The 26,168-nt window shown below is 37.1% G+C and overlaps 2 protein-coding genes across 4 annotated transcripts in view; both read right to left on the bottom strand.

Moving 5' to 3' along the window:
• The window catches only part of INTS2 (integrator complex subunit 2), a 52,484-nt gene extending 28,355 nt beyond the window's left edge, over positions 1-24,129 (bottom strand). The window contains exons 1-15 of one of the 3 annotated variants that reach the window (XM_065909765.1): positions 23,787-24,129; positions 22,387-22,693; positions 21,370-21,508; positions 19,582-19,684; positions 18,461-18,574; positions 16,705-16,835; positions 16,295-16,468; positions 13,430-13,656; positions 11,641-11,766; positions 7,774-7,845; positions 7,572-7,686; positions 5,229-5,297; positions 3,789-3,923; positions 2,480-2,656; positions 1,375-1,483 (exon numbers count right to left, since the gene is read on the bottom strand). In XM_065909765.1, the coding sequence (XP_065765837.1) occupies positions 1,375-1,483; positions 2,480-2,656; positions 3,789-3,923; positions 5,229-5,297; positions 7,572-7,686; positions 7,774-7,845; positions 11,641-11,766; positions 13,430-13,656; positions 16,295-16,468; positions 16,705-16,835; positions 18,461-18,574; positions 19,582-19,684; positions 21,370-21,508; positions 22,387-22,679 (1,984 nt within the window). In that variant the 5' untranslated portion in view covers positions 22,680-22,693; positions 23,787-24,129. Of the gene's footprint in view, positions 1-1,374; positions 1,484-2,479; positions 2,657-3,788; positions 3,924-5,228; positions 5,298-7,571; positions 7,687-7,773; positions 7,846-11,640; positions 11,767-13,429; positions 13,657-16,294; positions 16,469-16,704; positions 16,836-18,460; positions 18,575-19,581; positions 19,685-21,369; positions 21,509-22,386; positions 22,694-23,288; positions 23,445-23,786 lie in introns of those variants that run through there. The other 2 variants (XM_065909763.1, XM_065909766.1) reach the window with 2 other exon arrangements.
• Positions 7,017-7,481, bottom strand: LOC136149847 (large ribosomal subunit protein eL39-like). The gene has a single exon (XM_065910446.1). It carries the CDS (start codon positions 7,391-7,393, stop codon positions 7,187-7,189), a length of 207 nt encoding a protein of 68 aa, XP_065766518.1. The 5' UTR covers positions 7,394-7,481; the 3' UTR covers positions 7,017-7,186.
• Positions 24,130-26,168: the final 2,039 nt, after the last annotated feature.

Below are 26,168 nucleotides of genomic sequence, written 5' to 3' on the forward strand. Positions count from 1 at the left end.
CATCTGTATATTCCTAACAACTGTAGGCAGGAAAGAAAGTTGCTGAGAAATTCACAGTATATTTAAAACACAATAGTCCATATAAATGAAAGAAACTCATCTGCTACACACTGAAAAGTAACTTTAATTTATAGCTTTCAAAAAGTAAAATCACTCAGCCATGACAAAATACAGTCCCTTAAAAGAATTCTCTCTGCATTATAATACTCAATGCCTGTGACATTTTTAAATTTAATTTTTCTTGGAGTATAGTTGCCTTACAATGTCATGTTAGTTTCTACTGTTCAAAGTGAATCAACTACTTGTATACGTGTATCTCCTCTTTTTTGGATTTCTTCCCCATTTAGGTCGCCAAAGAGCACGGAGTAGGGTTCCCTGTGCAATACAGTAGGTTCTCATTAGTCACCTGTTTCATACACAGTATCAGCAGTGTGACTACATCATTCCCTATCTCCCAGTTCTTCCCAACACCCTTCTCTACCCGCTTGGTGTCCATATGCTTGTTCTCGACGTCTGTGTCTCTGTTTCTGTTTTGCAAATAAGATCATCTATACCACGCCTATTACTTTTTAATGACACTTTTTATTTGAATATGGAACTACATACATTTGCTGTTTAGTCACTAAATCATGTCTGACTCTTTGCAACTCCACGGACTGCAGAACACCAGGCTCCTCTCTTCTCTACTACCTCCCGGAGTTTGCTCAAATTCACGTCCATTGAGACGGTGATGCTATCTAACCATCTCATCCTCTGCAGCCCCCTTCTCTGTCTGCCTTCAGTCTTACATTTAGCAAGCCAAAATACAGGTGAATTTTCTTTTTCACATAGAGGAAAACATACTACTTTATACTAATATTATCTATACTAAATCTGACCTTCTGATATTATACAAAGCACCTAAGTTTGAAAGCCTAGTTCAATTATAACGTTAATGGCAAAGGAAATCCTTCTGTTGGTTTTTTTTTTCCTACTACTTTGATTAGACTGTTACTCTTCATACTAATGGAAGGAAAAGTAGGAAAAAGGCTGAAATCAAGCAAAAAAATCTTCTATTTCAGTACCTACAAGTTTATGTCTTAATTTACCTTTAGTCAATAAGGTCACTAAAATTGTTAAAATACAAACAATTCAGTTAATCATTAATTCAGCCTGCTAAAAGGAGCACTGAGCCTTAAGGAGTGATTATAAGCCCACACATACATGTACTTATGCACCAAAGTATGAAAACTTAACACTGCAAAGACTGCAGAAAGATGCTGGAGCTTGTTGGAATATCTGATCTTATTTTCTCCAATAGCAGCCTGGAAAGTAACAAAATATAAGCAAATAAGATGAACTATCACCAGAAACACGAGCCTCTGCACAACTTACCTAAAGTCTTAGTATTTGCTAGGAGAGCTTCTTCGTAAGACAGAATATAATAAAGCACCAAGAGCTGTGCTGTGATACTGAAATGCTGATTGAGGCGGACGTTGTCACCCTGGAGGTAATATTATAAACACTTTAAAATACTGTTAAATTTCATGAGTGCTTTTTTTTCCCCTTTGGCCACAACAGGCAGTATGTGGGATCTTAGTTCTCCAACCAGGAATAAAACCCCTGCCCAGCACAGTCTAAACCACTGGACCACCAGGGAAGTTCCAATGAGTACTTTTTGATAGTAAAAGCACTCAAAATAGATTATTTGGTGTTGCTGCTCCCAAGCTTAAAGAAATTGGGAGAAATGTTGCTGTGTTCACATTAAACTCAAATCGACAATGTGAAGTTTAAGTTAAATTTGAGATGGCTTGAGAGATAAAAGCAACACGCTGAACAGTTTTTAAACTTCCCTGGTGGCTCAGACCGTAAAGTGTCTGCCTGCAATGAGGGAGACCTGGTTTCAATTCCTGGGCGGGGAAGATCCCCTGGAGAAGGAAATGGCAGCCCACTCTAGTATTCTTGCCTGAAAAATCCCATGAACGGAGGAGCCTTGTAGGCTATAGTCCCATGGGGTCGCAAAGAGTCGGACACGACTGAGCAACTTCACAGTTGTTAAGATAGGGCTGCTTCTGAAAAAAGTTTACATTTACAGGAATCTCAAGTATTATCTGAAATTACCATGAAGAAAATAATTCCTAAAAAAAGATAACTCTTTTGGAGAAAAAAAGATTTACTCCAAATTTTCCATAAATAATCTAGGTATATCTTAAATTCTCAGGAAGCTGGTAAAATGTGTTGAAATGTCACATAATCCTTTTTAAACACACAACCTCCAGGGCACTCCTTAAACTTTAAAATGGAGCTTTTGAAAGAATTCTTCAAAAAGTGCCTAATCAACAAACTACATAGAACTAATGCCATTCTTTTAATATTCATAAGTGATCTAAAGAACTGAATACCATTTTAAATAATAATCTGGGAAAAAAATGTGGAGTGGGAAGAACAAAAGAAAAATGAACTAATAAATGTTAAAAAAAAAAAAACAACACTATTTTACCCCAATGACTCCTTGAAAAATATTGAGTATCTCCTGTTCTGTGACCGGCTGATTTGTGGCTTCTGGATTAGATTTAGATGCAGGAGTAAGTATAGAATTTATGTACACATCAATCAGAGGAAGTAATTGAGGATGGAGTGGAATGGAGGTTTCACAGAGCTGTCTATAAATCCAGTCCTAGAAAAGAAAGTGACAGGCACTAAATTAATTATGGCAATAAGAAAAAGCAAGCAAAATTTTACAAGCACATATAATTTTACATGATTTATGAAAAAGTAAAACTCACTATTAACTTTTAGCAGTTGCTAAATAATATCATCCAGTTTCATAATTGCCTTTGATTTAAAAATGGAAACAATTTTTCTTTCCTAAAATTGAGAATATTGTTCCATGGAAGATAAACCTAAAAATGACAGCTTGAGTTAAGAGTTTGGACTTTGGGTTTTTAATCTATTGGTTTTTAAGTAGTGGGAAAAACACTGTAAGTCCCTTCTGTATCTGTATTTAGAGCACCATATATGCTGCTCCCACAGCAGAAAGGCATTTAGGGAGAGGAACAGTTTCTCACAACAAACCTCAGACAGGTTAAGAAAGTGGCTTTGACAACCACATATGGGAGATTAACTATCTGCACAAATACAGGCCAAGAAGAAACAGTGGGGGTGCATTTGGATTCTTAATTCTTCTCTACTTCACTTGCAGAAAATATAAAAAGCAGAAGATACAATCAAGATGGAAAACAACTTCACTACATCATAAAAACAAGGACAATCAAATGTGATATAGCAATGCATATGTTGCTCAGGGTTCTTTACAAATAAAATAGCCTCTTAGAAAGGGTTCAAACAAATTTTTTTCTTTAACCTCCTGTGGATTCAGCCTTTTCTCTAGAGAACCTATTTGCTATAGCCAACTATATAACAAATTGAAAACATATCAAAATATGTGCAAGTTTAATGTCAGAAGTCCTTGTGACAAATGGACTACAAATACCAGTCATGGCTAACCAGCAACCTTCTGAGTTTGGTAAACAAAATCAAGTATAAAGAATGGAAATTTCTTACTAAAGTTTAATGAAATTGCTAAATATCATTGAGAATTTAAAAGGAATTAGTACTACTGTACATTTTGTAAATTAACTGAAGTTATGCTGTTTTAAAAATCTGAAATTAACAGCCTAATTACTATAACTATATAACTAAAAACATTTCACATACAAAATCCACAGTAAAGGTCTGCAAACTCAAATAGAACTGGGAAAAAAGCATTAACTCAGATTTTAGCTTGAAGAATAAATGTAAGATCATACTTTTATTGATACTTTGTGTTTGGTGAAGGAACGACTCCTCAGAAGCTGGTAAATGCAATGAATAGGCAAAAATCCAGTAATGTTGGCACTCAGGTTGCTGGTGACAGGGACTCGAACTGCATGAGCTGTGACAACCTAAAAGGAAAAAATAGTAGCAATACATATGACAGAACCAGATACAAAATTATTCTGAAAGAGGGAGAATTAGCCAAGTGGACTGTCAATACTAATGGTGTCCTTTGGCGGGGGTGACAAAAACCAATCATGACATGATTTAATTATTTTGAGTAATGAGGTACCATCACACATCTGGGAATTTGTAAAGTTCTCTACTTTTTAAAAATTTACTTCTAAACACAGATATATTCCCAGGGGTTAGAGTAAAGTTAAAAAATATGTAAAATTTGGAATCATAAAATCTGGGCTCAATGACTATAATATATTAAAACAGATAAACAACAAGGATTTACCATATAGAACAGAGAACTACATTTAATATAATAAACTGTAATAGAAAAGAATCTTAAAAGAGGGAGAGGACATATGTATACGTATGGCTGATTCACGCTGATGTTTGGCAGAAACCAACACAATTCTGTAAATATCCTTCAATTAAAAAATAAATAAGAATACAAATATATATATATATATATACATATATATGTATAACCAAATCACTTTTTGTATATCTGAAACTAAAATAATACTGTAGATCATCTATGGTTTAATTTTTTTTTAAAAAAAGGAAAAAAAAGAATAGTTTCCATCATTGAAAAAATAAAATATCATTAGGATTATCCAAAAGTGCTGAGACCAAATAAGAACAAGTCAATACAAGAATAAGGAATTTAGACTCTAGCTTACAACTTAGTTAGACACGGCACCTTGCAGCTGAAAGGTTTAAACAGATTCTCCTGACAATCCTGTCAGTGAACTTCCCCGGTAGTTCAGATAAAGAATCTGCCTGCAATGCAGGAGATCAGGTTTGATCCCTGGATCAGGAAGACTCCCCTGGAGAAGAGAACGGCTACCCACTTTAGTATCTGGCCTGGAGAATTCCATGGGCAGAGAAGCCTGATAGGCTACAGTGCATGGGTTGGCAAAGAGTTGGACATGGCTCAGCCACTAACACTTTCACCCTAGGTGAGATCCCTGTCAACAGTGTCTAAGACTACATTCTTAAGCATCTACTCAAAGTCTCCAAACTAAGCAAATTTACTTAGCACATGCTTTTCTATGTAGTAAATAGCTTTGAAAAAAATTTGAGATACGATTTTTCTTTACAGAAGTTTCAAAGATTAAATAAATCATCACTGGAAACTAAAAAGGAATATAAAGACTATATTAGTCTCTCAAACTGAAACATACACAAGTTTTCTCACAAGGAATGTTATAAAATAAAGCTAAAGAAGTACCTAAGGTAACAGTTAAAAGAAGTACCTGCTCAGTAAAAATTTCCTGTGTGAAGACAGTCTTCATCCTGCTCAAGGAGCTTGGCTTAATTACAATCTAAAACAACCAAAGCACAACACTGTAAAGCGATTATATTCCAATAAAAAACAAAGAAAAGAAAGGCTCCTTTTTACAAAAAAAAAAAAAATACAAAATAAAGCAACCAAAAGATTTCAATACCAGGTGAAAATAAAATATATGAAGCACAATTTGACTTAACGTTAAAATACTCTATTTCAGAAGTAGCTTCTCAAATCTAACACTAAAATGTGTTTTTCCTCAGGAACCAAATATGAAAGTACTTAGTGGGATTTCCCTTGAGATCCAGTGGCTAGACTCTGAGCTCCCAATGCAAGGGGCCCAGGTTCAATCTCTCATCAGAAAACTAGAGCTCGCATACCACAAGATATGGTACAGCCAAATAAATAAAAGAATTTTTAAAGTACTCAGTAAACATATCTTTACTACATTTTAAGTCAGTGGGAAGAAGTGGATTATTTAATAAATGGAGGTGGGATAGCTCTCTTTCTGGATAATACAAATAAAGATTTGCATATGACATCAAACCCCATATTAACTCCAAATGTATTAAAGATTTAAATGTAAAACATGAAGCCACAAAAACACTAGAAGAAAATATAGGTGATCATTTCCTTTAACCTGAGGAAAGAAAAGCACTTCTAAGCATAATAACAAAATAAGAACCACAAAAGAAATACTTAATATATAACACACATAGAAAATAATAATTTTCACATGGCAGAAAAGACTGGGAAAAATCATCTGCAACATATTATACTTTTCCATCTTACACTTTTCCATCTTTAAGACAATAAGGATTATAATATGCACCACTGATTTAATAGTAGTTTTTCAAGTAAATAAAGAAGGGCAAACACTATCACACTAACATTATGCATCAACTATAAAATGAATCCAAGTTTCAATATATGGTAAAATATGTGTCTTGAATCAATGAAATATGATATACAAGGCATAACAGCATATCATTTATATATAAAGAGCATTTCTGAATCAGTAAAAGGAAAAATAAATCAATAAAAATCCCCATAGAAAAACTGGGACATCAATAAACCTTTTATAAAAGAAATAGACCAACTAAAACACATATATTGTTTAAAAGTAACCAAAAAAATCTCTATATAAACTATAACAATAAAAAATAATAATAACTAGTAATCAAAGAGATGCAAAATAAGACCATTTTTCATCAAATTTGCAAAGATTAAAAAGAATGGTAATGCCCAGTGATGGCGAGAAGTTAGGGAAATATGCACTCTCATTCACTAACAAGAACAGTTAAACTGGTATAACCTTTCTGGAAAATAATCTGGCAATATTCATTAAACATCTTAACATCATCATACTTTTACTTAGCACTGCTTTCTATAACTTTATCCTAAGGAAGTAATCCAAAAAGTGTTTGAAAATATACATGTATGGATGCCTGTGTGTATATTTACATACATAGGATATTCACCTAAGCATTATTCAGAAATAAGAAAATCTACATGGCAAGTAAAGCAACCATTAAAAATGTCATGATCAGTCCACACAATAACTGCAATGCAGCCACTGAAAATTATGTTGTATTAGAATATTTATTGATATGAAGAAGTGCTCATTATATATTGGTAAGTTCATTAAAACCACTATATATATATATCAATATAAAGAAAGAACAGATACCAAACTATTAACAGTACTTGACATCTCTGAACATGGAATTATAGCTTTCCCTTCTTTACTGTGTTTTCTTTTTTTTTTTCCCAACGTAACATATCATATTTATTACTGGTCTCAGACTGATAGTGAGGAAATAAGAAACATCAAGAGCCAAGCATTATAGTAGTGATGTTCTCACTGTGATATGGCTGCTTAAATAAGTGATCTTAACATGTGTGCCACTTTTTATGTGAGGCTTCTTACAGACCCAGCTTGGTTCTTCTCCAATGTCTTCTCTTGGAGTTGTACCTAATTTTATTGCCAGTTTTCATTCGAATCCATTGAGGAATGGGACGATTCTGCTTTTGCTTCTTGGCCAGGAATCGCTTGATCCTCAAAGTCTTGTGAGAAGACATGGTGCAGACAGATCTCTTTACTGTGTTTTCTAAGTTTTCTACATAGACCATCTATTATTCTCGTAAATAACGTTTACATAATGTATTTTTTTAGAGAGCTCCTGATAAAGTTTCAAACTATTAAACAACTAAAATTACTTCAAAATGAAAACAACCTATTTACTTAACATTACAAGAAAATGTCCAGCTTAGAAACATCTTCTTTAGAAAGACGATAAGAGGAAATTACCTTCATTCCCAAAGTGGAACAGACCAAATCAATGATAGCACTGAGCTGGTTGCTATGAAAGTACATAGCGACCAATAATAACATCTCCCCAAAAGAAGCAGAGACGCCTGAAGTACTGTTGAAACAGAAAAGAAAACGTGAATTTCCAAAAGAAGGTTAAGAAAACTTACTCAGCTATCTGATACAAATGAAGTCATCTTACCTTTCAAAGTAAGCTTCTTCTTTGATCATCCAGCTTAGCCACACTACCATCAGCTGCTCCTGTTCAGGAGTACTGTTAATACAGAAAAAATATCAGAAGTCACTGGTCTAAATCAGATATACTAACATAAGAATAAAAAAGCATTCTGGAATTATCTTTGGTGGAAATTATTTTTTCCTCAAATTACTTGCTTGTTGAATTGGCCATTAATTATCAATGAGATATGTAGTAGTTCTAGAGAAGAACAGAGGACCATAACTTTTTCCATTAATATAAACAGCCAAACCCTCTCAAAGTCTCAGTTACTACTTTTGCAGGTTGGAGAGAATAAACTTCCTCACATTCCTTAGAAAAACAACGGTTCTCTGGGATTAAAATGTTAGAACTAACAGCTGATACTCATTTCCTATAGAAAAAAATCTATAGTGTTGAAACTTAGTCATTAAAAACTCACAAACTGAGTACGAGGACAAAAGTCAGACCATCTTTTACCTGGGAAATGAAATTTAGTTTGCAGAGGTATTTTGAGCAGAACTCAATATTAGAGGGAAATAAGTGATCACTATTCGAAAAAGTAAAAATAGACAGCCAGGGGCTAACCATATATGAAGAATGGTAATAGAAATACATGAACACTGACTTGTTTAAAGCAAATTCCTAGGTTTAGGTTGAAATGCACAGGTCAATTTTGATCTGTAATAGTAATTTTCATTGATCCTCTTCTACTTCACCGCAGTGTAAACAGGAAAAATAAAAATCAACCACAAAGCCTGATACCCAAAACTAAAAAAATTAAAAAGGTTATGCTCAACCATACATAAATTACTCTACTTATAAAAGACAATGTTATGTGGTAGAAAGATTACAGCCTTTAAAGTCTACCAGACCTGAGTGGGAATCTCATCTCTGCCAATTACTGTTAGTGTGACCTTGAACAAGAAATTTAAATAGTCTTCTTGTACTTTAGCTCTCCTACCTATAAAATATAAATAAATATACACCCACCTTACAGACATAATGAAGATTAGAGATAACGCTTAGAAATTACTTTAGGTAATATATAAGTATATAACTGAATCACTCTGCTATATACCAGCAACTAACACAACACAATAAACTGACTATACTTCAGTAAAATAAACTTTTTTAAAAATTTTATTTACTTATTTATTTGGCCACACAGGATCTTAGTTGTGGCATGTGGGATCTAGTTCCCCGACCAGGGAGCAAACCTGGGCCCCCTCCATTGGGAGCTCAGAGTCTAGCCACTGGATCACAAGGGAAGTCCCCAAAATAAACTTTTTAAAACAAGAAATTACTTCAGGTAAAGAGAAAACACTTCATTTCATGTACTTAGTTTCACATATTCCTAAAACACACCACTCAAATTACATTAAAGGGATTTTCTTAAAACACATAAAATGCACAGGATGATAATGAAGGACAATACCACAAAATACTGGAAAGCTGGAGCCAGTAAGGAGGAGGAGGGGTAACTGACTAAGCAGACAAGAAAGCAGAACACTAAACTGGCAGGGAGGAAAACCAACCTACCACTTACACCACAGAATCCCCAAAGGGCTCAGGAACTGGCACCTCCAGGCAGTTTTGGGAGTGAGAATGAAGACAGAGGCTAAATACAGACAGTCTGTACAAGCAGTGGCCCTCCAAACCAACCCTCCATTCTGCCATCCCCCAGCAGAGAGGAAACAAGGCCGATTCTCTGGAAAAGGTAAAAGAGGGTATCGCTGAACTGATGGACAACCAGGGCTTTCTGGAGCGCCTTTTGGAAAGTAGAAGAATTAACTGAAAAACTACATGCAGGCTGAGATCTCCCAGTCCTTAATCCTCACTTTTTAACTTCGCTTATGGATTTCCTGTCAGGCCTTCGCTCTCAGGCAAGAAAACAGTCTTTTCCAAGACTCTGAAAAGTCCAAGAGCTTCTCATTTATGCGTTCAGAAGTTCTAACTTGCCTTTTAGTCTCCTCTCTTAAATATGAACAATCAAGCATTATTAAACCTCTGAGAAAAATAGAGACCAAAAAAAAAAAAAAGGCAGAAAAAAAGAAACTTAAAGAAACAGTACAAATAAGACCCCTTCAATCATTATGGGTAATATCAGAGAAACCATGCCACCATGAAGCAGCAGACACTATAAAGAAGAAATAAGAAGAATAAAAATGAGCTCTTAGGTATTAAAAACTAGATGGAAGACAAGATTGGGAAAAAAATCCTAAAAGGTAATATGAGCAATATCATTTTGAAGTGATTGAAATGTTCTAAAATTAGATTGTGGTAATAGCTGTACAACCTTGTAAATATACTAAAACCTATTAAATTGTACACTTTAAACTGGGTGAATTTTACGGTATGTAAACTGTGTCTCAATAATGCTGTTTTTTAAAAAGCAGAACAAAACAAAGATAAGGAAAGTAAGAAAGGATAAGAAAATAAGATGATCACTTCAGGAAGCCCAATATCAAAACAAGAGGAGATTTCAAACAGAGAAATCCATGTGAAAGACAAATTAGTTCAAGACATTTCCTACAACTGACCAATGTGAGTTCCCAGGTTGAAAAGGTTAACTAAATACCTAGGAGAAAGGACAAAAACAGACCCATACAAAAGCACATCACCCAGAAATTTCAAAACCCTAGAAACAAAAAGCTAATCCTTCATGTTCCCATATTTTAAAAAAACAAGTCACAAAAAAAGGACCAGAAATCAGAATGTTACCAGTTTCCTCAACGGTAACACTGGAAGTTAGAAGACAATACAGCAAGACTTTCAAAATTCTCAAAGGAAATTATTGCCAACTTAGAATTCTATACCCCATCAAACTATCAACCAAGTGTTAAAGCAGAATAAAGACATTTTCAGAAATAGCCCATCCCTAATTAATTTACCTCCTACATACCCACTCTAAAGAAGCAAAATGAGGGAGCAAATGAAGAAAGATGGAGACATAAGATGCAGGAAATAGGAGACCCAACAAAGAAGAGTTAAAGCTAGTCCCCAAAATAATAGTGAAACGCAATTCCAGGATGAGACCTGTGTATCTGGTGCAGAGGCAACCAGTTCAGACGCGAGGGAGTCAAAACACTTCAGGACAGATTGCCTCAAGAAAACGAAATGAACAGAATAACTAATGAGCCTGTACATCTTGAGAGGAGGGTTAGATTGGCAGAGAGTTTGAAACTGCATTAATCTAAGTACATAAAACACCAAGCAAATGAAAAACAAAGAACAAAAGCAAACAGGACAATTCTTAATGGAAAAACATGTTTTGCATAAGAAAAATCATCATCTACCGCTTGGCTGAGCTCCCAAGAGTGTAACATAAACAATAATGTACTGATCAAAGCAAAATAATAATAACTATGTACAGGGAGAATGGAGAGATACGAAGGATACGGAGAAGGTTGAGGACAGAGAGAAGGAGAACTAACTCCTCATTCTCATAGTGGGACATCAACGAATACTCCTAAAACAAAAAAATCAGGATGTAGCAAACACAAACATAGTAATAAAGATGTGGGAGTCAAAACCAAAAGAATCACCTAAAAGAACCAAAAGAAGCTGCCTCTAGGGAAGTGGAAAACAGGACAAAAGGGAATCAGGACTACCATTTGTCTCAAATCTTGAAGAGCTACTTTGAATCCCTTAAATATATGTATATGAAACTTTGGTAAAGACAAACAAAAGAACTGGCATACAGGAGATGCTAGTGATACCCTTTTATTAAATAATAATACCAATGTCCATACCTAGACCATTTTTGCAGTAAGTTAACTAATTCTATACATTGTTTTAATAAATAAACAAAAGCAGACCTTGGGAAAATAGAACAACTATACAGTTGGGTACCTGACAAGAGTAGAAAAGGCCAGCAGCATACAAAAGGAGAGTGAAACAAAGCGAACCCCAGCTGGTGTCGCAGGAGGACGGCTTGTCATCAACTGCAGTAATTGCTCAGCTTCTTCCTCAGTTGGTCTAAAAAATGAATACACTATTAGGTTTTAGTTTTTTCAGTTGAGAAAAGGAAGAAGAGGGGACTTCTCAACAGTTCAACCTTTCAGATACAAATCCTGAGCTCTGGAATGATATCTCACTATTTACAAAATCTATAACATCTTAAGATGTCAAAAGCAAAACTGCTGAGTTTGCAACCAGTGCTCTTCCTCAGACACAAATACAGGTAGTCCTCACTTTGCATGGTAGTATGGGACCATAAAAATAACCATGCAAGCTAAAACTGCATCATGATCTTAATAATCAGTGGGGAAAATTACAACCGCTCCATTACCTTTAAAATTTGTCAAGACATTACAAACTCTGTCGGTTATAATGCCTAAGGAAACTTTTTAAAACAGTAAAACTAATACTTATAGCATTCTACAATTGATTATATTAGAAACATCAGGAATTCAAGTGTTGTCTTTATAAGATTTATCAAGAGTATTTTAAACAGCCCTTGCCATTTTCTCATTGTGTAACTTATCTTCTCTAGGCCTTGATGAATTATCATACCCTTCCTTTCTAAGTTTGGGTCAGCTTCCAACATTTCATCCTGTGTACTCTCAGTCATGAAATACCTGAGTTCCTATAATGCAAAGATTTTTGCTACCATCAGTCTTCTGGAGGTCTTCATCCTTTTGGTCACAATGACTTCCCTCAAGTTCGCCTTCACCAAATTCATCTGGCTATAATACCTAGGGTCTCTCAAATGTGAACATTCTCAGTCAACTCTTTCTTCTATATTTGGTTTAAATGTCACTTCTGCTGTTAACCACTTCCTCTTTCTTTGCTACACTTTCATTTTTATTGGCCAATTCCCTCTTTCAGTTATTCACTTATGCAAAATATCACATGGGTTTATTCATGGAGAGACAAGGAGGCGGCACTCCTATCCAACTTTGCTGTCTGCTCATGAACTGAGTGATAGTTGTATATGGAACAGTTGCCAAAAGACTTTAAAAGAAACCCTGTGATTGGTCATTGATCACAATGTGCCTCCACACAATGACATGTGGCTTGAAGTTTTCAGTAAACTTTGTACTTTGATTAATGATAATAAATAAGAATTTGGTAAATGAATCACAGCAACTGAAACATTAGTTGTTGAGGGAGCAGTGTTATTTGACTAAAGTATGTTAACTGAAACTCCTATGTACTGGAGTCATGAAAAGTGAGGACTATATGTATAACAGTTGAGGACATTAAGCAAAAAGATACAGTACTGCATCTAAGAAATCTTATGCTTAATAATTACAGATCAACTTTGAAGAATCTATGATCTCAGTTGTAAAAGGACACAGGGCAGACTGACTTCAGCTAGCTGTATAGGTTACATAAAGGATCCCTCTCAGATCATTCATACAGTCATGTCAAGCTGTGGGCAAGTCACAGGTTTCTAAAACTGCTCTGGCTCCTCCCATATTTATATAATTCTATTTACGATCAGACTAAAATAGATGCATACATCCCGACTAGGAAAGTTCTCCCTTGGGACTTTCTTCTTGACATAGGTCAACTTACTAGCTGAGCCCAACAGAAAACCCAAATCCTCTGAATAAAAGGCCCATGGCTCACTTTCTTGGGATTAGAAACAAGAAAGTACAATGACAAAAAGGTAAAAGATCAAATTTTTGAATACTTGAGTCCAGCGATCCCCATCAAAGCACAGTACAGACGTAAGAGCGCACTGGCTTTCACAACATGCTCTTCCTTCAGCCCCGAATACACAGACACACTGGGCTCCATCTCCACATCAGCTTCTTCCACAACGCGGGTACTTCTTACTGTGGGAAGAATGCCCATCAACTCCAGAAGAAGCTGCCTTCTCATTTGCCAAAGGACAGAACTACTGGTCTCTCTTTTTCTCTGCAGGAAATAAGGACCACAAAAGGAAGAAAGCATGGAGCACTTACTAAGTCAAAAGGAAGTTCAAACAAAGCTCTCGGTTAGACACCTGTAAATGATCCATTTGAAAAGGAAAGTCGCTCAGTCATGTCCAATTCTTTGCGACTCCATGGACTTTACAGCCCATGGAATTCTCCAGGCCAGAATACTGGAGTGGATAGCCTTTCCCTTCTCCATGGGATCTTCCCAACCCAGGGATCAAACCCAGGTCTCCTGCACTGCAGGCGGATTCTTTACCAGCTGAGCCACAAGCGAAGCCCAAGAATCCTGGAGTGGGTAGCCTATCCTTTCACCAGTATATATTCCCAACCCAGAAATTGAACCAGGGTCTCTTGCATTGCAGGTGGATTCCTGACCAACTGAGCTATCAGGAAAGCCCTGATAATTTAAGGAGACTGTCATAACTGCAGAATATCATTTTAATCCATCAAGCAAACTCACTGGATCATTTGACAAATACTCTACTCACCCTGAGTTTCCCTGGTGGCTCAGACAATGAAGAATCTGCCTGCAATGCAGGAGACCTGGGTTCAATCCCTGGGTCGGGAAGATCCCCTGGAGAAGGGAATGGCTACCCACTCCAGTGTTCTTGCCTGGGAAACCCTTAGAGAGAGGAGCCTGGCAGGTTACAGTCCATGGGGTTGCAAACAGTCAGACACGACTGATTAACTAACACTAACACTGCTCACCCTAATTTGGGCAGGTTGTACAGAAAATACTAAATGAATGATGATCTGAAATGCAAAATATCATGTAAATGATTTCAAACACATAAAGACTAGTGGAGTCTTAAGTACAAAGTGCTCAGATTTGGGGCTTGGATGTAAACAACAGCCCTACTATTAATTAACTATGTATGTTTAGATACATAAGTTAACCTCTCTGAGCCCCAATTTCCTTAAATGAGAAAAAAAACTAATATTGGATTAACAATATTTAATTCCCAGGACTGCTGGAGCTAGGAGTTTATACGCCTGTCACCTCCACAGCTCTTCAGGCAGTGACAACATCTACTATGCTCAGGAGGGCCTGATATATCATGCCTGACATATATCCAGCACTCAGTATCTGTTAGATGAATGAACTAACAAAGATGATAAATATGAAAGCATTTCTAAACTACAAAGGGCTTGGGAAAAGTTGTTATTTTTAGAGTGTTTCAGAGTAAAATATGGCAAATGTTGTTTTAAAACCAATATTAGACACAAAGAACAATTACAAACAAGAGGCTTATACCAAGAGCTTACCACAGTGCCTGAAATATGCAAGGTACACAAAAAATGTCAACCTCTTGCAAACTTCCAAATTAGTTTTAAATTAATTAATTAATTAATTAAATTAGTTTTCAAATGGATTATAAGAAGAACTTGGATAAAGAAAAGTATGGTGAATTAATGGCATTAAAAAACAGACTCTAGAAGGATCTAAGCAGTACACCTGTTATGTCAAGTTCACAGACTTCAACAAGTTAAAAACCATTCTGCATTATTAGCTCCTGTGTAGGGACAGAACTCTGTTCATAGTTATCATGAGATGTTTTTTGAAAAAGTACAATATTTTGCAAGTTAAAAACTCTTGTAAAATATAATATATATTCATCAATAAAGGGATACATGTAGTAGATACATACAATAAAATATTAGGCTTAGAAAGGAAGGAAACTCTTACACTTGCCATAACATGCACGAACCTTGAAAACATTGTGCCTAGTAAAAATAAGCCAAACGTAAAATGAGAAATATTGTATGATTGCACTTACACGAGGTACCTAGCATGGGCAAATTCATAGATAGAGAAAGTAGAAGAGAGATTACCCAACACTGAGAGGAAGGGTGAATGGGAAATTATTGCTTAATTGGTAGAGAGTTTCTATCAGATGATGAAAGAGTTCTGAAAATGAACAGTGGTGATGGCTGCAGAACACAGTAAAAGTAATTAATGCCATTGAACCATGCATTCAGACAAGGATTCAAATGGTAAGTTTTCTGTTATATATATTTTACCACAATAATTTACACATGTGTGTATACATATATGAATCATAGACTACAATAACAACTTATGGTGATGACCTAATATTGCAATTCTCATGTGTCTGACCCAGAAATCTGGAGATGACCAATATACTTCCAGGGGGTCCAGAAAGTCAGAAATCTCTCAACATTACAGACTTTTTTTACTCATTTTCCCACAAGTATATAGTGTAGCTTTTCCAAAGACTTCTATTAAGCCAGATGTTAAAGAGATTTGCAAAAATGCACAATGATATCACTCGGTAAATTTTTCTTTTGCAAAAAAATTAATTTTCTATTAAAAAAATGTTGTCACATTTAATAAGATTAGGATTATTTTTTAATGAATTAAATAAATATTTCAAAAATTTTAGTTTTCATTTCTAGTATGGTAAATATCAACAGATAAAGACCAACATAAAAGCTCTTTGTGTCCTCAATGATTTACTGTAAAATCTCAGGAAGTCCTGAGACTAAGAAGTCTGAGAGCCACTGGCCTAATGACATCTTTCTAAAAGTGTTTCTTCCTCCTTTACTAACTACTAACATAGCTTGATCCTTGACCTAAACACACATTTCTCCCTCACCTGCTGTCCATTTCGGATAAAAGTTCCAAACCAGGTCCGGACTTTTGCATTTGTTCCAAGAAGCAAACCACTAACAAAACAAACCAAGTCACTCACTCCATCTTCACTAGCTTCATTTTTAGTATGATCCAATGTCAAAGCCACTCCAAGACCTGGCAAGTGACATTCTTCCACCTAACAAAGCAAAGAAAACAAACTGAACTCAGTATCATAAAGAAAAGGGCCAGGATGATCCAGAATCTGAAGCATCTAAAGTTTAGGGGAAGACATAGCACAAAGCACAAAAACCTAGAGAGGAAGGTACTATATCTGGTATATAACTATAATTCCAAATCTCTGCAAGATTCAAAAAAAAGTTCCTGGTCCTAAAATAAAGGCTTTGGTCTCATAAAAATAGTAAGATCTCTTACCACCATGCCTCGGACCTTCAGGGCCTGAGAAGGATTCATTTTACATAAGAAGCGTAAAGCATCCGTCCTCCGCCTTCCTCCAAGACTCTCTTCATCTTGTCTTTCTCCATTTTTGATCAGGCCCCTACAAACTGAACATTTAGTAGCCTCTGTTACTTTAAGTTTTGTAAGTAAGATGGCAGAATCAATGTTTTCAGCCTTGAGAATCATTCATTTACACAGATTAGATATTACAAAAGAAAAGGATCAGGAAACTTGAAAGCATAGCAATAGAAACTGGTTAAAATCCAGCAGAGTGAAAAGAGCCTCAAAAAATGAAGTGATCCATGGAACATCAAGTAGTTCAACATACTTGTAATTAGAGTCTCAGAAAGAGAAAGAGAATGAAAGACAAACATATATTTGAAGAAACTTTTCCAAACTTGATGAAAACTATAAACCTAGAAAATCGGTGAAACCCAAGCAGGAGAAACACAAAATCATAACAAGATACATCATAATCCAATCTCTGAAAACCAGTGATGAAGAAAAAATCTTAAAAGTTGCCAGAAAGGATAAATAAATAAATAAATAAAAGTAGCCAGAGGGAAAAAAGAAACATACAGAGGAACAGAGATAAAAATGACCACAACCAAGAGAATAACATCTTTAAAGAGCTAAGAGAAAAAGTCAACCTTAACCTTCATGGAATAGCAAGTAAATCTCTTAGAAACAAAAAGAAAATAATATTAATACTTCCATTTCACAAGTAACAAGTTAAGTACCTTGATGGAGATCACACAAAGAGTGAGCCACAAAGTCAGAAATTATGAACCCCAGATCTAGCGCTTTTTTCTCCTTGATTCTCAATTCATAAAACATCTTGCTCAATAAATATAATTTTTATATCACTCAGACCCAAACCACAATCTTCAGTCACTAGCAGTTTGAAACACAGGTGAAAATTTTAGTTGATTTTTCGCAATTTCTACCCTATATTTTTCTGCAAAATGACAGCAATAAGGCTAAAACACGGAAGTCTGATTGTTGGTATTCCTAATCCATATATCTCATGTTACCCTCTGGCTATTTCACAGATAAATGTCCTCTCCTTTTTGTTCAATGAGCACAGAAATTATAGCCTCTATGTCTTTAATATTTTTTACTTCCCTATTATAGCACTGGTGACAAATGCAAAAAAAAAAAAATGCTGCATACTCATTGTACTTACATTTGCAATTTCTAAACAATTTTGAATTCTCTAAACTCAGTATTTCTACAACTGTTTACTGTTTAGTCACTAAGTTATGTCCTACTCTTTGCAACCCCGTGTACTGCCAGGCTCCTCTGTCCATGGGATTTTCCAGGCAAGAGTACTGGAGTGGGGTGCCATTTCATTCTCCAGGGGATTTTCCCAATCCAGGGATCAAACCCGCACTGGCAGGCAGATTCTTTACCACTGAGCCACTTGGGAAGCCCATTTCTACAGCATTCACTAATAAATTTTCAAAAAATAAAATCTCAGATAAAACCTTATAAATGTTTCCTCTTAGCTCAAAAAATAGGTCTCACACATGCCCAAACAAATCTCTTCAATATCCCTTTTTGTTGTTGCTGTTGTTTTCTTTTGTTTTGTTTTTGGCCATGCTGCACAGCAAATGGGATCGTGGTTCCCTGACCAGGGATCGAACCCACACCCTCTCCACTGGAAGCATGGAGTCTTAACCACTGGACCACCAGGGAAGTCCCCAGTATTCCACTTTAAAATTGCATTTACCTTCATTAAAACTATCAGGAACATTGGCCACCAACAGACACAAGAACCAGGCGCCGTTTCTAACATGGAGCAAGGCTTCAGCTACATCAACTATAGGAAGCAGGGAAGGGAGCTCTAGAAGAAACCAAAATCAGTGTTATTACTAAGGAGTGATATTTCATTGTATTATACATTAAACATCTTTGACATTTCACCAAAGTTATTTAAAAGCAATTAAATCAAGGTACTTTCTTTTCACAGTCTCGAGCTGACTTGTCCAGTAGGACAGCCACTAGCCACATGTGATTATTTAAATTAAGTTAAAAATAGATCAGCTCCTCAGTCACACTTCCCACATTTCAAGTACTCCATAACTACATGTGGCTAGTGGCTACTGTACTGAACACACTATAGAGAACACTATCATCCCTGCTGTGGTGGACGGTGTTAGTCAAAGAAGTTACTTTCATGAAAAGTTTCTCTGCATTTCTATATCTTCTATCTTCTCATTCTGATCATGCACACTTTTTATAAAGAACCCAAAAAATACAAAAAGCACAAAGAATAAAAATAAAATCAGCTCTAATCCCATCACTCAAAGTTAGTAATTTGCAAGATCTGATTTTAATCCCCCTATGGGCATCACTGTACTTTTTTTTTTTTTTTTTTTAATTTATTTTTTTATTTTTCAGTGGGTTTTGTCATACATTGATATGAATCAGCCATAGAGCTACACGAATTCCCCATCCCGGTCTCCCATCCCACCTCCCTCTCCACCCGATTCCTCTGGATCCCCCCAGCCCAACAGGCCCGAGCACTTGACTCTGGGATTTTATTCTACTTACCATTTTGCCACCTGCTTTTTTCATTTAACATATATTGTGAACATTTTCCAAAATGATTAAAGTTCTTCAAATTACACACCATTTTAATGGCAGCAGAGTGCACTCTACTATGGAAATAATATAATTTATTTAATCATTGTGCTACTATTAGTCATTTTGACCTAAACTTTTAAGGTATATACTTAATTAGGTGAACTTTCAAATAACACAATATTTCAGGTTAAGAAGTTACACAGTTATCGTTTAACAGGAACATTTAACTGCATCTGAAATATGTCTTAGCATTCATTACAGTACCTGCTTGTAAAATACAAAGTACATCTGCAGCTTCCTCCAAGTAGACTGGACTCTCAAATAGCTCAGATGATTTAAAAAAAAATTCTCCACTGGACTCAGATACCTTAAAAAGAAAGAAAGAAAAATGATGAGCTCTCTTAATTTCAGGTAATGAATTGGATCCCTTACTATGTTTGCAATTATTTGCTGAGCTTACAGACCATGTCTCTTAATAGCCATTAATATACTATAGAAGAATATGCAGGACTGGATGAATTTGTACCAATTTAACCACAATTAGTCAGTCACACTACTATTCCAGACATGCAGTATAAGTCTGACTAATTTATTTCTACATAAATATTTGGAGACATCTGAAGTTAAAGACAAGCCAAAGAAATGAACTAGGAATGCTACCTAGGTCTCTTATTTCATTAGAGCCATTAAGAAAAAGATATAAGAAAATATTAGTTAAAATTAAAGATTATCAGGAATTTCCTGGAAGTCCAGTGGTAAGGATTTCATGCTTTCACTATCAAGGACCCAGGTTCAACCCCTATTCAGGGAACTAAGATCACACAAGCCACATGGCACAGTGAAAAATAAGAAAAAGAAAATGAAAAAGAAAAAATTAAAGAGTATGAGTACATAGGGAAAAGAGTTGAGGTAAATTAACTTTGTAATAGGAAAAAAAATTAAGATTTATAACATATCTTGAAAAAATAAAATAAAAAAAGATTTATAGCATATCTTAAAAACTATCTAGAACTAAACAAATCTCTCCCTTATCAGTATTTTCTTTGGAAACAGAATTTAGGTTTTATTGGTCCACAATTTATAAAATTAAACTTTATTATAAAGTAACTGACCTTGAGATTCTCAAAGTAAAAAACATCTGTTTCTCAAATTCTGAGCCCCATCTCATATAAGACATCGTAATATGAAAATCCAATTTGTATGATAACTCCTGACATTTACAAATTTAAAATTCAGAGTTTCAATTAACCATCATCACCCAAAGTCCTCGACCTAATCTATGTACACCTGAAATAAAACACTGCAAATCTTCAATAAAAATAAAGTAACATCTTTTTGCTGAAACAAAAGGCTGAATAACCTTCATTAGTACACAGAAACTATTTAGTCATCTAGTGAGTGAGGCTAGCCAAATATCCCACATCCAATTCAGCCTCAATATTCCCCACTCAGTTATGTATGATGTATGTAATTCACTCAGTATCTAAAGGAAGCACACACATTTTTAAGAATCATGTACATACTTCACATATTTTCTGGGGGAAATCATATCGTATAGAGTTATTATCAACTTTGGTGATTTACAAGTCTTGAGCTATGTATCTATTAAGAAATCATCGTATGGATTCCATACAGACAAAAAAAAAAAAAACAATTTATAATAGAGAATGCAGAGCAGGCAAAAATGAGCGAAAACAGTAATTATAAAACAGCCTTCAAAAGGAGGCATTTAATATCTGTTCAAGCCATTGAAAGGAAGACACTTGATTAACAAAGAGAATATGTGTCCAAGAGGATGCAAGCTGCCTGCCTTCCTGCCTGTTTCTACCTTTTCTTTTCTTTTTTTGGCTGCATCAGGTCACAGTTGCAGTACATGGGCTTAGTTGCCCCTGGCATTTGGGATCTCAGTTCCCTGACCTGGAATCAAACTTCCCCTGCACTGGAAGGCAGATTCCTAACCACTGGACCACCAGTGAAGTCGAGCCTGTTTCTATCTCTTATGTGTAGACATCAAATCATGCATATTTTGATCTGTGATTAAAATAAATGCACCTTGTTCATAATTGCCAACAGTTCACTAAGCACAAGACGCAATCGACGAGGTGAATCACTGTGTTCAAACTCTAAAGTCAGTCCATGCTGAAGCTGTGAGACCAGGATGCTCTCTCCACTGCCTCCTCCAAGTTTATGCCTAATAAAATACACACGTGTAAAACAATTATGAAGACACTGGCACAGAAATAAAAGCATAAAAACTATCTTTTGTAGAAATAATCTACAAAAGAATGCATGAATTCTTTTTATATATTTCATGAATGTATTACTTCTGAATACTATTTTGTCTATTTCAGAGAGTCACAACCTGTGTAAAGACTCCAATCATAACTGACAGGTTAACATCCACTTCCATCAATAACAGTGGCTCACAACCATCCACAATGGGCAAGGAGGGACAAAGTATGCCTCGAATTTGGGGAACTCAATGTAAGCTTAACAAGCCTCCCAGGGGACTCCAATAAATCCTTTTGCTCTAGGGGAACTTACTCTATCCGCTTCCCACTGAGAGTAATTGGCCTAATGATTTTAGCCTGCATGCAACATTTGTTTAGTCGCTAAGTCAGCTCAGACTGTTTTTGCAACTTCATGGACTGCAGCCCGCCAGGCTCCTCTGTCCATGGGATTTTCCAAGCAAGAATACTGGAGTGGGTTGCCATCTCTGATTCTAGGGGATCTTCTCGACCCAGGGGTTGAACCGGCATCTCCTCCATTGGCAGGCAGACTCTACCATCTGAGCCACCAGGGAAGGCCTGAATACAAATGTATATACAGCCAAGGTTCTCAGCACATTTCACAATACAGAATTCAAATGATCCTAGAATTTTAATTATAAATAAAAAATAACTTTAAAAAAATGCTCTACAAAGTTTAGAGTCCCAATCTTCTCTTTTCTGGAAGAATGCACTGCAATAAGAAGCCCTAAAAGCTCCAAAAAAAACTGATTTCCTCCCTTTTTTTTTTTTTAGCATATCCAAGTAAATACCAACCCACATATTATACAATATTCATTACCTAAGCTGCTGCTCTTTGCTGGCATCCTGTTCTAAAGCATGAAAGTCCACAGACAGCAATGCAACAATAGAATTGACAGCTTCCACCCCAGAGAGAAGACGAAGGATAAGTTTCTTATCCTGAGCCCAGCTCTGGCTCTGATCAGCAGGTGCACAAAGGGCCATCCGCACCAAGCAGGGCAGGAGAAGTCGCAATTCTGGATCACTTAAAGATGCCAACCGAACAACATCCACCTTCTGCATTGCCTCAAAAGCAAAAGGACTGACAAATTGAAGGCTTGTACACTCGGTCATGATCACTGTTGATCCTAGTGGTTAAAGAAAGAAAAAGAAAAAACGATGATGTCTGGTAGAAACCAATGCAATACTGTAAAGTCTTACAGTAAATGCAATACTTATAAATCCTTCAATTAAAAATAAATAAAAAATATTTAGAAGGATTTTTTTTTAAAAGCAAAGTAGGGGTGTAACTGCACATATACGAACGCCCCTCTTTTTAAAAACTCTGAAAAATGTAGTTTATCTTATATGTTGGCAATATTCCTGGCACAATTACTAACTCCCTATGCTTCTACTGCCATCTGGAAAATGAGAAAGAAAACAGTATATTAACCTCTTCCAGCCTCGGGGATCTTCTGTTCTAATATTCTCATTTTGCAGAGAAAAGAATAGGAAAGCCAGACAGATTAAGTAACAGGCCCAGAGGAGTATTACTAGTCGGCGGCAGAATCTAAAGCTGAACACTCCTCTACTAAATCCCTGTGCAACACCTTCTCCACTATAGCAGTCATCTGAGGGCCATAATCCAAAGTAAAAGAACAGCATAACTAACAATGCTATACCTCTTTAGTTTCGCATGCCTACCCAGCACATGTAAAGAACTGTTAGGTTTCTCTTTCCCACCTTCCACGAGTTGGTAGAAGCACTGGTAAACTGCCTCACCAGCCAGAAGCTATGCCAGCTTCAAAGCTCTGGAGACCAGAACTCTATCCAATTTCCCCTATGTTACCAGATTTTTAAAAAAGAGAAAAGAAAACAGCTGCGGAGGTGCAATTAGCTCCTAGCAGAAAGGAGAAATCCTGAATCCCACTTGAGCACTTCTCAAGAGTAATCAAAAACAAAAAAGTTAGTAGCCAAAGCCATCCCCTCTGAGACCCATAGACTAGCAGAATCATGCGTAACAAGAGCCGTGGGCAGAAACGTTCTGCTTTTCAGCAAGAGGAGCTGGCCTTTTAATAGAGGGGCGGGCTGAGAGAGCAGAGGCGAGGAGACCTGAGCGCTCATAGGTCTCGCCCCCGGGCGTAACGTGAACCAACCAGTCCCTCCGCTGGAGAAAAGTCGGGCCGGTGGCGGACACGGACCCCGAAACGCTCCGAGGCCTTAGAAGCGGGAGCCTCATACCTTCAGGTCTACCCTCCGGCCTCCCGGGACCCCACCCGGATTCCGCGCCCTACAGGCGAGGCGCGGTAGAAATCGAGAGCGCGGTCCGAGGTTGGGCCTAGGCGAGAACCCGGCTTCCCCAGCCCTATAGCTCTGCCTTGAGTCGACCTGGGCACCAAAAACCCCACACGTCGGGATCAGTCAGGCCGGCGGTGCGACGGGGGCTGGATGGGGACACCGGGCAAAGGCAGAGCCTGGACTGCAGGGACGGGAAAGCTGAGGAGACTGTTTCCACCCGCTCGCAGCACCTTCATTCATCCCCAGCGTCTGGCTCCGGTCGGCCACCGTACTGGACTGAGAGGAAGGCTGGCTGCGAGAGGACACCCGGAGGCGTCAGCGGTGACGCAGCGGCGCGCGTGCGCGGCCCCGCCCCTTCCTCCGCCTCTGTTCGCGCTGCTTCACCCTGGAAGGCGCTGGGTCGTACTCTTTCCAGTGTCCTTTCCAGAGCATACCAGCTGAATCCCTTTAACTAAATCATTAAGCGTCTCCGCACTGCCTTGTCATCATCACCGGATTACTGTGCCATTCAAATGACAGCGTTATGTAAAATGTTCAAGTTGGCCCACTGTTCAGTTTGCCAGAACACCAAATGGACCCAGTTACACCTTTCCTTCTCTGCTTCTGCCTTTCCAGCACCGCAGTTCTAGAATCCTGGGGTTTGCAGAATTTAAAAGTAATCTAATTCTGAAGCATTATTCTGCTCTTCATCTCAAAACACAGTCATGAATTAAAATCGTTATTTTGGGTTCTCAGGAAGCATAGATCTTTTGTGGGCGATGGATGGCATTTCAGGAGTTCTCTAGAATCCCTGCCGAATTGTGAATTCTTGAGCTTCTTCTGGAAAGAGGGCCCAAAACTTTCAACAACTTCTCAAAGGAGTTCGGACCACCCAGAAGACCAAGAACGTCTAGCCTTTATATATTTGCATATTACTTCTGGTTTCTGGTTCAATCCATGAGTATTTAACACCTTCTATTCACCAGATATTATGCGAGGTACTGAAACAAAAATATTTTACAGAGATAAAATACTTCATACTTTATATTCAGTTCAGTCGCTCTGTCGTGTCCCACTCTGCGCCCCCAGGAATTGCAGCAAGCCAGGCCTCCCTATCCATCACCAACTCCCGGAGTTTACTCGAGCTTATGTCCATCGAGTTGGTGATGCCATCCAGCCATCTCATCCTCTATCATCCCCTTCTCCTCCTGTCCCCAATCCCTCCCAGCATCAGAGTCTTTTCCAATCAGTCAACTCTTCGCATGAGGTGGCCAAATTCCTGGAGTGTCAGCTTCAGCATCAGTCCTTCCAATGAACACCCAGGACTGATCTCCTTCAGGATGGATTGGTTGGATCTCCTTGCAGTCCAAGGGACTCTCAAGAGTCTTTTCCAACACCACAGTTCAAAAGCATCAAGTCTTCGACACTCAGCTTTCTTCACTTTATATTAGGTTGGTGCAGAAGTAGAGGTTTCTGACCATGAATTTTAAATCATTATAACTAGGCTCAGATACATCTTGATTAATGAAGATAGGAATCATTATAATAAACATTATTTTAAAAAATAAAATAAACATTATTGCCAAAGAGAAATAAATTTGTTTATTCCTGTAGAATAAAAACCCACGCCTTAGGATTTGAGGAACTCTTGGAAAGCATTTTCTGCCTCCTGCTGATTGTCGAAGTGTTTTCCCTGCAAAAAGTTGTCAAAATGCTTGAAGAAGTGGTAGTCAGGTGCCAAAACGTCAGGTGAATATGGCGGATAAGGCAAAACTTTGTAGCCCAATTCTCTCCACTTTTGAAGCACTGGTTGTGCTACATGTTGTCAGGGGTTGTCGTGGAGAAGAACTGGAATCTTTCTGTTGACCAATGCTGGCTGCAGGAGTTGCAGTTTTTGGTGCAGCTCATCAATTTGCTGAGCATACTTCTCAGATGTCATGGTTTCACCGGGATTCAGAAAGCTGTAGTGGAGCAGACTGCAGCAAACCACCGGACAGTGACCATGACCTTTTTTTTTTTTTTTTTTTTTGGTGCAAGTTTGGCTTGGGGAAGGGCTCTGGAGCTTCTTCTCTGTCCAGGGACTGAGCTGGTTGTCACTAGTTGTTGGGTTAATATACAATCCGATCAAGAAATGGTTTGTTGTTGTTGCATAGAATAAGAGAAGATGAAGCTTCAAAACAACACTATTTTTTTTTAGTTTTTTTTTTCTTTTAATTAGTTGGAGGCTAATTACTTCACAACATTTCAGTGGGTTTTGTCATACATTGATATGAATCAGCCATAGAGTTACACGTATTCCCCATCCCGATCCCCCCTCCCACCTCCCTCTCCACCCGATTCCTCTGG

This window comes from Muntiacus reevesi, chromosome 18 (assembly GCF_963930625.1).
Source record: "Muntiacus reevesi chromosome 18, mMunRee1.1, whole genome shotgun sequence".
NCBI lineage: Eukaryota > Metazoa > Chordata > Mammalia > Artiodactyla > Cervidae > Muntiacus > Muntiacus reevesi.

Bases quoted from the DNA above. Each gene is read 5' to 3' on its own strand.
- LOC136149847 (XM_065910446.1), bottom strand. From the start codon at position 7,393: ATGGTCTATGTAGAAAACTTAGAAAACACAGTAAAGAGATCTGTCTGC.